At 43.1% G+C, this 17,557-nt stretch overlaps 2 protein-coding genes across 20 annotated transcripts in view; one reads left to right on the forward strand and one right to left on the reverse strand.

Annotated features, from left to right (window-relative positions):
• Positions 1–9,491, forward strand: part of GPR161 (G protein-coupled receptor 161) — a 64,956-nt gene extending 55,465 nt beyond the window's left edge. For 6 of the 12 annotated variants that reach the window (XR_005783597.1, XR_005783596.1, XR_005783606.1 and 3 more), the window contains one exon: positions 1,313–2,330. The gene's annotated coding sequence lies outside the window, so the exon portion shown is untranslated. Of the gene's footprint in view, positions 1–1,312; positions 5,428–8,449 lie in introns of those variants that run through there. The other 6 variants (XR_005783599.1, XR_005783600.1, XR_005783601.1 and 3 more) reach the window with 6 other exon arrangements.
• The window catches only part of DCAF6 (DDB1 and CUL4 associated factor 6), a 136,624-nt gene continuing 121,124 nt past the window's right edge, over positions 2,058–17,557 (reverse strand). For all 8 annotated transcript variants that reach the window (XM_040451747.1, XM_040451751.1, XM_040451749.1 and 5 more), the window contains 5 exons: positions 14,516–14,654; positions 12,664–12,820; positions 11,932–12,020; positions 9,696–9,801; positions 2,058–2,518 (listed from right to left, as the gene is read on the reverse strand). In XM_040451747.1, coding sequence (XP_040307681.1) covers positions 2,454–2,518; positions 9,696–9,801; positions 11,932–12,020; positions 12,664–12,820; positions 14,516–14,654 — 556 coding nt within the window. In that variant the 3' untranslated portion in view covers positions 2,058–2,453. The remainder of the gene's footprint in view (positions 2,519–9,695; positions 9,802–11,931; positions 12,021–12,663; positions 12,821–14,515; positions 14,655–17,557) is intronic.

Genomic DNA, 17,557 nt, shown 5'->3' on the forward strand with positions numbered 1-17,557 from the left:
GTAGGATTAGGAGGCGTCGACACCCCACAGTCACCTTGCTGCATCCATCCGTGCGCTTTTCATAAATTCTTCAAGACGTCGTCTCTACATCCGACGTGGGGCTCAGACTCAAAATCCCAAGATCAAGAGTCACGTGCTCTACTGACCGAGCCGGCTGGAAGCCCCAGTGCAGGGTTCTTAAAGGAGGTTTGACGAACGGCCGTGCGCCGTCTCTAAGCCTGTCCCGTAACCAGAGTCAGAGGGCGGCTGGCAGGTTGCCACTGAGACTCAGCAACCCCCAGGCACGGGACCTCCCACCTTCGCCCAGCTCCCTCACCTGCCACCACCGCAGCCTTAATCCTGTGTCGGAGCAGCACGTGGGCCCTGCGGGCCGGGTCCCCAACATGCAGTGAGTCATGGAAGTGACCACGGAGGTGTCCCCTGTGCCTCCGTAGAATGTTTTCTCTTCGCTGCCTCCTTGACTGCTGGTCTGGCCCACCTGCTCCTTTGTAACATAAGGTACCAGATGCTGCAGAATTTAACAGGGTGGGGGGATAACTCCTTTGACAAGTACTGTTACGTTTAAAAAGTTTGAAGGTTCCTAGCAAAAGTGAACAGGAAGTTCAGAGTTCCCATATGCCCCCTGCCCACCCCCCAGGCTCCCCTCCTACCGACAGTCTGTGCCAGAGTGGACAATTGCGATTTTATTTTCATTTTTTAAAATTTTAGAGAGAGAGGGAGAGGGAAAGAGAGAGGATCTTACGCAGGTTCCACGCTCGGTACGGAGCCCAACGAGGGGCTCGATCCCATGACCGTGGGTCATGACCTGAGCTGAAGCCAAGGGTCGGTTGCTCAACTGACTGAGACACCCAGGCAGCCCTTGATTTTCTTCTATGCTCTTCCAGCCAAAGAGCTTCCTTGGCCTCCCCCTCGAGCCTTCTAGTAGCCTCTGCCCCATGAGCCTTGCAGCACCTCTCTAGAGCACATCCGGCCCGGTTTCGTTACAGTGCAAGGAACGACGTCGGTTTTTGTGCTTGTGGTAGTCACTTCAGTTGTTCTGTCAAGCCCTTCAACCTCCGTGGTTTCGTGTGGTCCCCACACAGCCCCGGGACACAGGTGGTACAATAGGAATACGTCCATCTTACGGAGGAGGAGGCCAGCCCAGAGAAGTCAGATGGCTTCAACAGGTCACGTAACTAGTTGGGAATCAGAAGCGAAGACCTTTGTGCTTCCCAGAAATCATGCAATTGTCCTGTTCGGCTACAGCTCGAATTCCTTTTCCCTTTACCATTCGCCACATCTCCTGACGTGAGAACGTGTCTGTCCCGTCCAGGGCGAGAGCTAGATGTTGAAGTCTACCTGAAGTTGCTGAGCCAGCAGAAGAGTTACTTTTCTTCCGTCCAAAAAGCCAGTCTGCCTTCTCTTGGTCGGTGTCCCTGGGCTTCCCGCCATCTTCTGCTGCCAGGCGAAGGGGCGATGCCTGGTCGCCGCGAGGGGGAGGGTGCTTCGCCCGCTACACCCGTGAGTCCATTCGTGGCCCAGCCGGAGGAAGCGGCACGAAGGGGAGAGGAGGGAGGAGGACAGCAGGGTGGCCTCTGCAGGGGTGGTTTCGGCTCAGAAGGTGCAGGCCTGGGTGGGGACGGCCTGAGGGGGGTGCAGTTGGACACCAGAGTTGAGGGGGACCCAGAATTACAAGACTGGACGGTCGACAGCTCGTGGCTGAAACCGAGAAGTTGGAGAGGGGAAGCCGGGGGGCCAGCGCTTTCGGGACGAGCTTGCGCTGGTCCGTCACGTGAGCTACCCGTGATGCTCTGGGCCTGTTGCCGGCAGCCTAACGCCTGTACTTGGGTGGAGAGGGATCACGAACCATGAAAGATGGAGATTAGAGGTGAAGGTAGCGTGCTCTGGAAGGAGAAATGAGAAAAGCTCCTCTATGTGATTCTAGCACACAGAAGTCACAACAGAAAAGGTTATCAGATCTAGAAAAGAATAGAGAAAGAGCCTTATGTTATAGAGAAGACTGGAGAATGTGGGTCGGGGTAGCAAGGCATTCAATGAAAAGTCAAATCCAGGACATCTTAAAACAACCAACTTCTTTTATTAGAAAGCAACAAACATGCAAATGGCAAGTGTAGAAATTTATCTGAACCAACATTTTCACTATAATGAAAATTACTCTCCACGTTGACCCAAGCTCTCCTATCCGAAGGTTAGGGAAAATATTGCACTTTGCATTTTCTAGCACTCCTCATACATGGCAAAAAGTTTTAAAAACATTTTGCTAGTTTTGTTTTACACGCTCTCCCAAATTCATGCACACAGTCATTCCAAACCAATGTCAGGTTATCCCCCAAAAAGGGAGAAACTCCAAAACACCATAACCTTAGAATTGCACTAAAGCTCCGTAAAGAGAAAATATAATCAATGTCTTATACAAATTTCAGACCATCTAAGTGCTTGCCAATAAGAGCTGGTTATTCCTCATCCTCATTTTCATTCTCCTGACCAGAACCTTCTGATCGGTCACCCTCCAGCCGGTCTGGAAAACACACAGAGGAGACGCACAAAAAGAAACACTTTTAGAATTACGATTAAGATAATATACAATACCTTCTATTTAAAACCGATGAAAATGTATACATACGAACATATCATCGTGTAAACCTCAGTTCACCTCCGTGTGTACGGAAGCTATTTTTTGCCGCTAGAAGCAAATAAGAGAGTCCGGGAAACAGCACTATACCTTAGAATATGCATGTAATTCTAACCGTAATACAAATTAAAAAGAAAAACCCTAAGGATCCGGATATATCCCGGTCTACTGTGGGGTTTTTCAGATCGTATTCCTTGGAGTCCAGGAGCCTAAGGAGGTGTCTCGTGACACCAGTAGACCGAGGGGGGCTGTGGGGGAACCCGGGGAACATTCCTAAGGATCTGTGTATTCTGTTGATAAAAAAAAATTTTTTCAGTTAAATATCTGCTATGTTCCAGGCGTCGTGCTAAGGATACAATGGTGACCAAAACAGACCCGCGGTCTCTGCCCTCGAGGGAATACGGGATGGTGAACTGGCGCGTGACACGGCCCGCTGTCCCCGACCGTCACGGTTTGCGCGTCTTGCTCCTCTGCTTGGGACCCTCGCCCCGTCCTGCAGCCGTAAAGCTTCTGCGCACCCACTCAGTGCGACCGTTATGCCGTGTGAAATGTTTCTGGGACTTTTCCAAACCCCCACTTGCAGAATGAGGAACTCCTTCCTCCACATTCCAGACTATCCCGTGTGTCCCGTATAAAGATGACCTAACTGCGGAGACCGGTCGTGTGTGTCTTCTTACTAGACTTGAAGGGCTCTGAGCTCCTGGGAGGGTAGGAACTTTTTCTTTTTTCTTCTGTCCTCAGAGCCTGGAACAGCAGTCCATGCATATAGGTTTTACTAGGATATGTTACGTTAGGTTATGTGAAGAAGGCCACTTTAAAAGCCCCTGTCACCACTAGCATGGAGCCCATTCTGTCACAGGAACACTCCCCCCAGGGCAGCGTGGAAAACACGGAGATCAGACATGGGGGAGAAGTTCAGTCCCGGCTGTCAACAGCAAGAAGACTGAAGCCTGAGCTTTTACTTAGGACCTCCGGAGGCGTGAACTCTCCCACTGGGTCACTGGGTCCTAGGTCAGCACCACCAAGAGCAGTGTACAGAGGGACTGTGTGTTTTCTGTCCAAGTGAATGAAACTAAATCCCCTCTATGCTGACTCCATTTTGAAATCAAACTAATGAGATGATGTATATGATCTATAATCTGAACTACACAAGTTTTAGCTATTATTATTATTATATAGTACGTGTTCCATACACATTTGCAAAATAAATGAACCAAAATAAGGTTTGGATTGACCTTCATGTATCAACCACTAAGGAATCCAAGCACAGTGGAAGAATTTCTGGTCAGCACTAACGAATGTTAGTATAAAAGAGATTACAATCTTTATATTGTGATACACTTTCACGAGGGAGCGAAACACGAAGTCACTATCTGCCTCAGTAGAGTGCCGTGAGTGGGAATCCCGGACACGGCTGACTATATTCAACAAACCTATTCCTGTCCCACTGGAAGCACGAGGAAGGAGTGTCCGCCGGTTTCAAAGTGCGCCGGTTCTTACCCACATTCTTTCGCTCGTCACACTATGCGTGAAGATGGGGAAACGGCGGGTCAACAAGAATTGTCACAGTCTTTAACTCCGGGAGTTTACGGTAGACAACAGACTTCTGCAGAGTCCAGAGCAAGCCGCAGAGTCAAGCGAGGGCCAGGAGTGTCTAGCATAGGCCAGCGAGTGACTGACCGTGGCTCCCGGAATGAGAAGAGGGCAGAACGGTGGTTCTTTTTTCAAGTCCATCACAGTCACTGCAGAGTCCTCTCTCAGAACATAAGCCCAATTTCTAAGAATAAAGGAAACCTTCTGTTCGTGAAGTCCCACCTCTCCGAGGCAGGGAAACTGCACCGCGGCTCAATGTTTACACCGACCTCTGGTTGGCAGTTATAGACCGGGGAGGCCTGACAAACCCTGTTCCTTGAAATGAAAACTGAAAGTAAGAATCGCTTCTAAATCCACTGTTTTTAAACGCAGACAATACTGTGATAGGAAAAGGCAGGATAAAACGGCGGAGAGGGACAGGTTAGGTAGGACCCGGAGGCTCTGGGCGGGGAGGACCGCGTGTTTCGGAACAGCGCTGGGAGTGTCTGACTACAGCCAACCCCCACAGGCACAAACAAGGTCCCTCTTAGGAATGTAACAAACGCCATCCGCTCCCCCTCAGGGCCCCCTCAGGAATTTGACAATCAAAACACCTAACTAGAAAAGCAAACCATAAAACGTGTGTGACAGGAGGGACAGTATGACTCCTCGTACAATGGAACCGAGTCAACCAGGAACGGACGACCCAGCACCTAGAGCCGTCCAGCCAGTAAGGGCAGGACCTGAGAAGGAACAAGGGGGCGGGGAAGGGAGAGGCGACCAGAATCTTCCAGACAAAGGCCCTTGCCTACAGTCGCGGGCATTCGCTGTCAAACGTGCCCTGTCAAGAGAGCTTCCATGCTCTTCTCCCTTCCTGCCCTTACACTCCGTAAACTTTGGCCTGCTGCTCCTTTTGTGTCGCCTCTAAGTTCTTCGAAGCGGCGAGACAAGGAACCCTGGGTACTGAGGTGAAAAATCCTGCAACGGTACCAAACCGTTTTTGTAAATACGGTTTACGTTTGTGGGAAGCCTTTTTTATTCTTGTCAGGAATATTTCCTCAGGAAATTATTTTTGGTCGGGGAAATATGAAGAGAGAGAGAGGAAAACAAGTCCCCGAAGGAATCCTGTGTTCCACAAAACTACCGTGCAGTTCTCCAGACCATCCTTCACAAAATTATTTATTTTTCTAAGAAAAAGAATAAATTTGTGACTTCTTGTTAGAGATGTGACACTAGAAATTCATTCATTTATTCAACAGACATTTGATGAACAACGAATACGTGCCAGGCGCTGTTCTAGGAGTTAAATATCCAGCTATGAAGAAGACAAACTAGGTCTCTGCTCTCAATGAGACCACCTCCTAAAGGGGAAAAATCGAAAACAAGACAACCAACATTTTCCCCCTTTAATTTGTAAGAAGGCAGCAGATACAGTAGCGAAAAGTTGGGCTAAGTACTTGAGGAAAATAGGCAATGAACAGAGTGGGTGACTGAGAGGCAGGGCACGAGCGAGAAGGCACATGAAGCAACGTCACGTTGGGTGAAGTGTCTACCGAGACTTTTCTAAGGAGGTGACGCTGGAGCTGAGGGCTCAACTGTATGTTCAGTTCAGGGCCAAAGTCCTTCAGGCAAAGGAAACAGTCAGCGAAAAGGTCCTAAGTGTGCTAAGAAGCTTGATCAGTCTGAGGAAAGAAGAGGCGGCCGGCATGCTGAAACGCGGTGCGCTGCGGGATAACTGGAATGACTGGAAGTCAGAGGCTGGCAAGGGTTAGATCATGTAGGACCTGGCAGACCAGGTCTTTTTTTTTTACTAAAAATTTTTTAAAATCTTTATTTTTGAGACAGCGAGTGAGCGCGGGAGAGAGCGCGAGTGGGGGAAGGGCAGAGAGAGAGGGAGACACAGAATCCGAAGCAGGCTCCAGGCTCTGAGCCGTCATCCCAGAGCCCGAGGCGGGGCTCGAACTCACGAACCACGAGATCATGACCTGAGCTGCAATTGGACACTCAACCGACTGAACCACCCAGGTGCCCCAGACCAGTCTTATTTTATGAGCAATGGGGATCCCCCAAGAATTTTAAGTGGGGTGACAGAGCCTAATTTATGTAAAAAAAGGGGCTAATAAACTGACTCGGGCAAATCCAGCCCATAGCCTATTTTTGCAAATAAACTTTTATTAAAACAGAGCCACGCCCATTCATCTACAGATTATGTGTGGCCACTTTTACACGACCACATCAGAGATGAGTAGCTACAGCAGACACCAAGTGACCCACAAAGTCTAAAATAGTTACTATTTTGCCATTTCAAGAAAAAATTTGCTGACCCACGTTTTAAAAAAGATCCCTCTGGCCACCCTATGGAAATCAGACTGTGTGAAGGTGGGAGCAGGGAGACCAAGAGTAGGTGAATATGGTTATATTCCGAAGTAAAGTTACAATTGCTGACGCAGTGAACCTGTGCATAGGACTTGGTAAGTGCCGTGAGCTCAGTCGAGGTGGGGCTCTGGCACCAACCACGGAGGGCACCATGGCCACCTAGAGCTCCCTGGGCCAAGGCCCAGAGGTATGAAGGGAGGTATGTCAAGTGATGCTTCAGGGTTTCCTAAGTCATGCTAACACATCTGGACTCTGTCCTGAGAACATGAGAGGCACATTTTAAGGAGAGGAGTAAACTACCAGATACTGAGACATTCTAGAAGAGGTTAGAATGGTGCAAACACACAATCACCATCTCTCCAAAGTCTATCACAACTTCCAGGGGTCTCAGAACTGCCTTTACGCCTCAAGAAGTGGCTGGCCTGCACTAGAAGTCTTTGTAGAGGCCGCTTTTAGGCAAACAGGCTCGAGCAATGGACTGTTTAAGGGGCCCACCGCGACCACCTGGCTGGATACAGACAGGCCCACCAGGGGACCCACCTCAAAATAGCCAGAGGCCCTAAGTGACCCATGGGCTCCTTACAACCAGGCACAGCTACCAATAAAGGGAAAATTCCACGGCAGCCACACCTCCTCATCTCCTCCTTTAAAAACAGCCTCCACCCACTGCCTCCTTGCAGACAGCTTCTCCTCTGCCTGCCTGCCCCCGCTCCCCAGCCGCATATTCAGTGAACCTCTATCTCCTTTGTTCCGCCTCAGGTGAATTGCCCCCCCTCCCCGCTTCTACCCGTTGCCCCACATTTGGGGGCCCCCATCCGAAGCATACACCACATTCAGACACCACAGTCTTTACTGCTGTACTCATGGGAATGATTTTGCATGCTGTTTTGAAAATGCAGAAGCTCAAACCCTATTCAGATCAAATGAGTAAGAATCTTCAAGGGGTAGGACCCAAGTATTTGTAGGTGACAAAGCCGCACCGGGGATCTGAAGTGCAGCCTTCGCTGAAGATCACAGCTCCGCCAGGAAGAGGCCGCCCAGTACCTGTTCCCTGGGCCTCCCAGGAAGCCTTGTGGAGTAATGGAGGGGCTGGACTATTCTGGAGCTAGCCTGGGCTTACTTGATCGCCGTCCATCACCAACTCTCCTTGAGTACCTGCACACGCTCATGGTACTCCAAGAACTGGAGACAAGGAGCCAAGGAGAGGAAAGGGGAGAATAACTGACTCATCAAGTAACCTGATGTCTTAAGGATAAAAACAACTCTCGGGAACATCTTTCTTTCCAGTCTTTTACGTAAGACAAGCAAGAGGGTGAGCTGACGAAACCAATTAGAAGGTGTTTTCGGTTGACGGCAAAAAGAACCGGAAGCAAAGGGATCTTCACAGTATGAGACATCTTCTCTAACACTCAAATCAAAGGAGGCCAGTAGTAGCTGTTGGCGAACAAACCACCTGAGCACCCGTACAAAACAGATTCTGCACAGACCAGAGAAGAATGTTTTCCACAGAAAAACTAAGGAAGAGCCCTTCGCCAGATAAACTCTTCAGAGCAAGCAAGTTTTAAGAATCCTAATTGGCAAATGTTCTAGAAAAGCTACCTTCTCAAGTCTGAAATCTAGATGAATTTTAAGGGTTACTCACTGTTATTGAAGAAAATGGATCAAAAATCTTAGTCATTAATGTGATAATACAGGTGCCTCAAAGCCACTGCAAAAATATTTGGTTGGACTACTAACATTTTCTGTTTACGTTCCACGTTTATTTTTTGTTTTGACCATTTGAAAATCTCATTCTTTCCTGGTAGTAGTTAATATTTACAATTTCATGATTTTCTCCCCATCTCATATGAGTTTCTTTCAATTCTTTAGATGTGCTCCACACTCTTTCTCCTCCAGGACTTCGAAAAATGCTACATACCCTTTACTTTGCCTGGAATATTTGTCCCTACTCTCTCTGAGGAAGTGATATTTAATCCACCGCTTACAAAGACCTGAAGGATAAGCAAAATGATCCTAACGAAGAATGAGGATGTAAGGGGGACAACATGATGATAAAGATCCTGAGGTGGAAAAGAGTTTGACATGCCCCCAAATTCAAAAAGGGCCAGAGTGGATGGAATGGACACAGAAGGAGAAAATACTGTGAATGAGCCTGTAAAGAAGCTTGAGATCAGATCACCCGGGTGGCTGCGTGTCATATTTCTGATCTGAACGTATTCCTACAAGTGAACTTTCTAGGTCAAAGGGGAGTAAGGGCGTGGAACTCAGTTTCACACCTAGGCTTCACCATTCATCAGCTGTATGAGCTGGGGCGAGCTATTACGAATAAATAACCGACTTTCTAGAGGGTTGGAGCTCATTGGGAAACATCTGTGAAATGACTAGCGTGGTGCCTGACACATTACAGGTACTCTAGAAACGATGGCCGCTGTTACTATTAAGTAATAGGTAATACCCAACATATGAAGACATTTAATTTGTGAAATCAGTGAAGAACAACAAACCTGTCTCGTTTGATAAATGTACTTTGTTTACAATGGACACTGGATCTTTTCTACTGTTATGAACACTGATTATATTCACTTCCTTCTTGAATATTAATTGTAATGTATACGATTTTGTGTTTCTTTGGCACCGAACCTCACGGTTTATCATCGAAAACAAAAAGTATTTAAAAACCCATACTGAGGTATCTGTTTCGACCTTCACAGTAGCATGTAACACTTATTTTTGTCTGGGCTAGGAGTAATTTTGACCACATCTACCATAAAAGGGTACCTTACTGTAGAACATAGCGTAAGGTTTATGGTATGATCCTCCACCCCGAGAAGAGAAGCACAGCTGATAAAAGTTTTTAAGTGACTCTGTCTTTTCATTTGGACGCTTTTCAATAAATTTGCTTCATGAGGAAGTAAGTTTACTGTACTAAGATCCAGGGTTCACAGAACTCCTAGCTCAGGAATTACATCGCCCTCGTTTTGTGGTTAAAGGAAATTATACAAATCACTTTGAAGCAGATCTTAAGTAATAGATCTTAAGCAGATTATTTAAGCAGATCTTAAATAATGTTTTTCAAATGTAACAATGGTTTGAGTAATACAATGACAGTCCTTACCAGCTCTGATATGATTCAGTGAAGCCAACATCCTCAACATGAAAGAGGCTGGGACTGTGATGGTGTTTCTAGTCTCCTCCAGCATGAGTTCATTTCGAGTTATAACCTGAGGCAAGTTAAACAACCAGGTCAGAAGCAATGAAGCAACTACACGTTCCCATGAAGATTAGGAGAACAGTAAAAAAATTAGCACGTCCAAAGAGGAATTACTTCATTCTTTCCACGTACGCTGTGTATATTTCCACCCTAAGGCTACTCGATGCCAGGTAATTAACTTGCAGTGAGGGAGTAACATCACAGAACGCTACTCTTTCAACTGGCAGCAAAGAGAAAGGTCACACTTTGAGGCTACTTAAAACATTCAAGAATTCAATGAATTTTTTCTTGTAACTTGTTTCCCCGAGCAGTCTACCTTGTGTCTGCTCATTATTTTCCCCTGCGGCAGAGCTGATGCTCTTAGTGACGGAGGGGTGTGAAATTACTATCCCTGGGTCATTTGGATCTCTGGAGAAAACGTTACCTTGACTGAGGCAAAGTAATCTTGAAGAATAAAGTTTTGGATTAAGAGTCACCAATGAATTGTATCTTAAGTACCAAGAACAGGACTAAATGATTACCCATAAACACCTAGGAATCTACTATACAGTCATGAGCAAAGGGGGAAACAGAAAGAGGGAACCGCAAAGCGTGTGGCAAAGGAAAAAAGAAAGAAAGGAAAGCATGAGAATAAGAGAAAGATGCTAATGTCATCAGTGGTTCCCCAGTGATTTACACACTTTCAACTCCTGGGGCACCCCCAGGGCCCTTTATAATCTTGCCCCAGGGAGCTGCTTTCTTACCCACTCACCCCTGGTTCGTTATTTACCTACCTTAGGACACCCTGGAACATGCTGATCCTTCATCTCAAGTACTCCTTAGCTCCCTGTCTGCCTGGTGAACTCTGTCCAATTTGTACTTCCTCTGCAAAGACTCCCCCATCCCATCTACCCCATGTATAAGCACCTCTGCTCCTTTGTCACAGGCTTCCAGAACACTGTGTGTGCCTCCCTACATTCTGGCTGACTGTTCACAAGTCTGTCTTTCCCACCAGCCTAAAAGCTCTGAGGGAAGGTTTATTTTTTTAAAATTCATGAGGGCGCCTGGGTGGCTCAGTCGGTTGGGCATCCGACTTTGGCTCAGGTCATGATCTCGCAAGTTTGTGGGTTCAAGGCCTGCGTTGGGCTCTGTGTGGACAGCTCAGAGCCTGGAGCCTGCTTCAGATTCTGTGTCTCCCTCTCCCTCTGCCCTCCCCGGCTTGTGCGCATGCGCTCTCTCTCTCTCTCTCTCTCTCTCTCTCTCTCTCTCAAAAATAAACAATAAAAAAAAGTTAAAAAAAATAAAAATAAAAATAAAAAAATAAAATTCAGCACTGTGCCTGACATAGAAGTTATAAATGTCTACTAGAAAGCAGATATGGGAACTGTGCCGTGAACTGTCAACCCTGGTCTAGAGCTCTGGCTTTCTAACTAACATTTCTCAGTAATGGACCCTCACTTTATGTTTTTAAGAGAATGCAGCATCTACTTGAGCTGCATTCACAGAATGCAGAAACTCACAGAAATTCAACAGTTACGTCAGGAGCTAACTGATTAATGCCATGGACCCTTATTTTCATAAGAAATCTTCTATGAAAACCCACTAATAAAAACCCCAGCTGAAGTTAGGGAGGAAAAGCCCAGAATTCAGCGTTTGTGTCATCCACCTTCCCTCTTCTCATCCCACAAAAAACCTACAGCTTCACACAACCCAGTTTCAAAGCTGTTGGTTTAACAAGGAGCTGAAGAAATCTAAAATATAACAAAAAGGAAAAGATTCTCCAGTCATTTGTTCTGCTACTTATTTGGCTGTGATTATGGAGGGCAGCCAGAGTAAAACTATTTTCTTAAAAGGACAGAAGGTTTTTTAAATGACTCTTCATTGCAAAAGCACAGATAGTCAATCTGTTTTTCTTAAACTATAATACACTTAATCTGGTATTACCGATGATCAGTATTACAATTATCAAAATACTCTGATTTTTACTTCTCTAGTATTATAGGCATGTTATTGTTTCTTTTTCTTAAAATTCGACCTCCTCAATTAAATAAACTTGTTTATGTTACCAACTAATAATGAGCTGATGGGCGTCTTCTTAAGAAAGCATTTCAGGAATAAAGTGACATACACTCATTATAATAAGTATAAGTAAAAAACTTACTTCATCAGCAAGTTTGCGGTTAAAAATCCTGGACTCTTCTAGTGGTGACCAGATCTTTATGTCATAATCTATGCCAGATGAGGCTAGAACTAGAAATAAAATGTGCATATTAATATAAAGCATAAAAACAAGCCATTAAGACATGCATATGTTATACATTATGCATGTATATATATGCATGTATGTATATGCATATACACATATGTACATGTACAGCAAAACTGAGCTGGAATGGAAATTGTACTGATATAGTTGTTAACTGAAAATATGATTTTGAAGATTTTCTAAAAGTTACCCTGGAATATAATTTTAAGACTATCTTGAAATCACTCAAATTTCTTTCTTTTCCATCGCTCTTTTATGAGAAGCATGGGCAATGTCAAATGGAAGGCAAGAACAAGCCAAGCTCTCTCGTTCTGGTACATTAACTTGGCCACGTGAAGGCTAAAAAGGCTTGGAGATGGAGTTTGGGGAAGTAGTGCAAAGTTCAGTCAGCCAAAGCTCTTGCAACTGATAATACTTGGAGGAAATATTAGCAGGATAAACTATCTCCCCATACTTTCTGCCAAAAGGAGGTTCTAAGTGTTTTTGGATTGAAACCCAATGAGAGTCATAACTGACTCTAGTGGCTGCCTTCTAGGATAATATGCATTATTTTTATATTAAAAACTAGCACAAAACTGGAGCTGATGTACAGATTTCTAGCCTTTGCCTTATAAACGGCCATCTTACTTGGGTCAAACGGATGTGGCTGCAGGCAGTTTACCACATGATTATCAGCTTCCAGAAGCATTAAATGCTCGGCAGTGTGACGATCCCAGATGAAGATATGGCCACAATCAGAACCACTCATTACAAAATTAGCACCCCAGAAATTGGCTTCTTTTATCTAAGGGTTTAGAAAAAGGAAATTAGAAGAAAACTCAAATCAGAGTTATTAAAACAAAAACTTATTCTATTCTGCAACTGAAAATATTAGAAAAGAATAAAAAAATAGAAGAGAATCTTTGTCTTCTATTACTTTAAAAATGATACAGATTTTTCAGCAAGCATGATATGGCACTAAGTAATGAAAAGTTCCCCATGAACACAGAGATTCTGCCCTGTTCGATGCTATATTTATAGGGCCTAAAACAGTACTTGGCGACACTAGGTGCGGAATTAGTAACTGCTAAATGAATGAATGGGATTTCTGGGACTGGGCAGTGTAATGGAAACTTCTATATATGTTGCTGACCTTTCCAAAAATGGTTCCATTTTAGGTTTATAATAAAAACAGTTCATAGAAAAAAACGAACAGTTCCTTTTTCTATTTTGCTTTATGATAAAAGAACAAAAAGTACCAATCTTTTTATTAGCTATTCTCCCGCAACTGAGAAAGGATATAGCGTATTTACTTTTATGAAGCAACGAGACAAAGGAAAAGGATATACTGGAATGGTTGTGACGCCATATGGATGATTTTGAATAAACCATCCAAAAATCTTTGTAGTTCAAGATTTTTTCGATCATTTCATCAGTAGCTGCCACTTTGCTATTTTTGCCAAAACAAAAGGGGAAGCCAGTTTTGTTGTTGCTTAGCGCTACTGTTATATTTACTTTTCTTTTTTTTCATTCCTATCTCCAATGGTTTTCATCTAAAATTTTAACCACAAAGTATAAGAAATGTACATTGATCGCTTCTATTGATAATAAGCATTCAGTTTAGAATGATTAAATCGATACTACCAATGATACCTACAGAGACAGCCAATTATTTCCCTACCCCAAATAACTTTTTTAAGGAAGCTCTACACACAACGTGTGGCTTGAACTCAGGACACCAATATCAAGAGTCACACATTCTACCGGATGAGCAGGTATTCCCACAATGTAACTTTTTGCCTTTACTCTGAAGAGTAGATTAAAACTAATTCTATAGGTACTTTTGGATAACTCAATGGATGTATGAGGACAACACTTTCTAAATATGAATGGTTCAGAGTTAACAGTTATGCTAATCATCTTGCAAGATCTTCTTAATATGACACTGGGTATATAGACTTGTGGATTGTAAGACTTGCACAGATCTTAGAGATCATCTGGTCTATTCTTATTTCATAAAGGCGGACACTAAAGTCTAGAGAGACAAAGTGACTGAAGCAAATCTTCACTTGTCAATCTTAAGAGTTATAATTAAAGTCACTGGACTACATTTTGCAATGAGCCTGGATTTCATATATCTAAATCTTCCTCTCCAAACCAACAAAGGGTGCTAATACAAGCTAAAAACAAAAAAAAAATCTACTAGGCCGGTAGACAGCAAGTGTGAGAAAGCAAGAAAGACACAACTGTTACTTGTACCAGCTAAAAAATTTTCAATTCTACAATATTTCCTCAGTAGGGCAGAGTTTTCTTTAAACAGTAACGGTCTGGCAATATATTCTAGGACTAAAAGAACCATGTCTGGGTAAAGAGGTAACTGCTAAGGTACAATAATGCTATACAGGAAGCACACTGGCAACATAGGAAGATCATCGTTATGGAAAAAAATTCATATTATGAATCTGCAAGTTCTCCAAAGAGTGCCATGAGCATTTGGTACCATTGTCCTGGAGTTGCGATGGCCCTTATAAACCATCTTTACTAGTGGCCTTCTAATGTTCAAAGTATCCAATTCTTCCATTTCTTTCCTTTCTTTTCTCCTCCTGAAGAACTCCTGAATGCGGGCAACAGCAGAGCGTCTACGAATTACATATTAAAAGAAAAAACAAAAATAAATGAAAAAAAAAATCCACAGGCCACTACAGAGTAAAAACGAGGAACATTAAAATACGGTAAAGTCTAGAAAACATTTAAACTAAACATTATCTCAATAAGGCATCCCCAACCAAAGCATAAAAAGGCAAACACAACAGTGAGACTACATCAGACTAGTTGAGTTACTAAAAATATTTTAGTGAAAAGATCACTTAGAAATTTGGTACTGGTTGAGGGTAAAGGAAATCGCATGCGGCACACTGGTTTTTAAAGGGCTATTTTATAAAAACATAATATAGACAAAATTAATAGGCAATTTACTACAAATATAACAAATCCTATTCAGTATCATTTTTCTTCTCCATATTAGGAAATGTAAAGGCATAAAGAGAAACCAGGAGAAACAAAGGGTAACATATAATAGTGGGTAAACTGGTTTTGAGTGTTTGTTCACGATGTTCCCAGCAAAGAACAGACTAGTCAAGAAAAAGAGAACAGTAATATATATACAATAAAACAAGGACTTTCAGATGGATTCTATTCTATATGGAGTCCATATTATAGATTTGGAGCTAATGAGGCAGACTCTCCTCTCCTCAGAACTGAGTTGGTTACAGAGCTGGAGACTGAAGAATAATGGGTTCTCTTTAAGGCTAATTTAACTATTAGAAGAAACTTTTCCTAACATATGATACACTTAATAAGTTTGTTAGTTTTGTTATTCAAAACACTGTCTTTTGGAGCACACAGTCGGTTAAGCGTCTGACTTCAGCTCAGGCCATGATCTTGCAGTCCGTGGGTTCGAGCCCTGCATCAGGCTCTATGCTGACCAGCTCAGAGCCTAGAGCCTGCTTCAGATTCTCTGTCTCCCTCTCTCTCTGCCCCTCCCCAGCTTGCTCTCTGTCTCCCCATCTCTCTCAAAATCATTATATTTTGACATTATAATAGACCAAAAAGTTCTACAAATCAGTAAGAAAAATGAACACTGCAACAGAAAAATAGGCAAAGGACAGGGGTAGGGAAACTATAGAAGAAATGAACAGTCAAGCAAATGTACAAAAGGATACTGAGACTCACTTATAATAAGATAAAAATAAAAATAAATTGAGGGGCGCCTGGATGGCTCAGTTGGTTGGGTGTCCAACTTCAGCTGAGGTCATAATCTCCCAGTTTGTGGGTTCAAGCCCCACATCAGGCTCTGTGCTGACAGCTCAGAGCCCGGAGCCTGCTTCGGATTCTGTGTCTCCCCCTCTCTCTGCCCCTCCCCTGCTCACATTGTCTCTCTCTCTTTCTCTCTCAAAAATAAATAAAAAACATTAAAAAACCTGACTTCTCTGTACATCTACCAGATCAAAAAGATTTTACTGTCTCCCAGACTGCCGGTACAGAAAACGAACCCTACTGGCAGGGGTCTGGAAGTGGTTCTATAGAGCAAAAACAGAGTGAACTCCTTCACTGCAAATTCTTCACTGAAGAACACATACATGGGAAGGCATAAAATCCTAAGTGTGTAGCACAATGCATTTTCACAAATGCAACAAGCCCATGTAACCAGCACCAGAATGGAGCAACAGAGCATAACCAGAGTTCCAGATTTCTCCTAGTGCTTCATTCCCACCATCCCTCTGCCCTTAAAGGAAACCACTATTCTGACCTCGAACAGTATGAATTACCTCTGCACGTTTGTGAACACTCATTAAATGGAATCAGAGGAGATATATTCTTGTGTCTAGTTTCTTTAGCTCAACATTATGTTTCTAAGAGTCATCCATGTTGTCTTATTTAGCTGTAGTAACTCATCCCCTTTGCTGTCCACTACTACTTTGTGTAAATATATTATAACTTATGTATTCATTCAACTGTTGGCGGACACTGGGTTGTTCACAGTTTTTGATTACTGAGTTAGTGCTACCATCAGTGTCGGCTCATGTCCTCGGCAAACATATGTACCTATTTCTGCTGGGTGTATATCTAGGTGTAAAAGGGCCGGACCAGAGCATGTGCATATGTTCACCTTTAATAGAAACTTTCAAACAATTTTCCAAAGTGGTTACACCAAGTTATACTCCCACCAGCAATATACTGAGTTCCTGTTCACTACAAATTAAATAGTATCTATTAAAATTTTAAATGAATTTGCTTTGATGCAATTTTACTTTTAAAGAATGTATACTGTACAAAACTGAAGCAAATATACAAACATATATACATGTATACATATATATGTGTAATATAAGTTTTTGCTGTACTACTTTGAGAAAGATTGGAAATAATCTAAATTTTATGTGGAAAGGATAGATTAAATAATGTTACATCCATACATTGGAATATTTACACCACCATTAAAAAAGATAAGGAAGATCCATAAAATAACCACATGAATAATGTTGGTATTATACTGCCAAAACTGTAACATAGGTTAATGAATAATTCTTAGAGAAAAAATTCTATATATGCATAGAAAGGGTCTAGAAAACGGACACCAAATTGTAACACGTTTTTAAAACAATTATGTAACAATTTTGTACTCCCACTTTTATAATAAAAAGGATAAAAGGATATACCATAAGTTATACATGCTTATTTACAAGTGCTTTAAAAACTTTATCCTATGCTTTGTATATCTAATAAAAGGGGGCACAGGGATACACATACATTTTAGAATCAGATATAATTAGAAACTTCCAGGCAAAAAGATGACATATTTAGCTTATTACGATTTTCTGATTGGGAGCTGATAAGAAGAAGGGTTGAGAGTTCAAACACTCTCAAAAAAAACCCACAATTAATATGTTGGATCTTTCTTTTTTCCTGAATTGGAAGAAAAGTCACTCTGAATCAGTTAAAAATATATGATTAGCAAAAAACCAATAAAGAAAAAAACTCT

Source organism: Herpailurus yagouaroundi, unplaced genomic scaffold (assembly GCF_014898765.1).
Source record: "Herpailurus yagouaroundi ecotype Mexico unplaced genomic scaffold, PumYag 205, whole genome shotgun sequence".
Classification (NCBI taxonomy): Eukaryota; Metazoa; Chordata; class Mammalia; order Carnivora; family Felidae; genus Herpailurus; species Herpailurus yagouaroundi.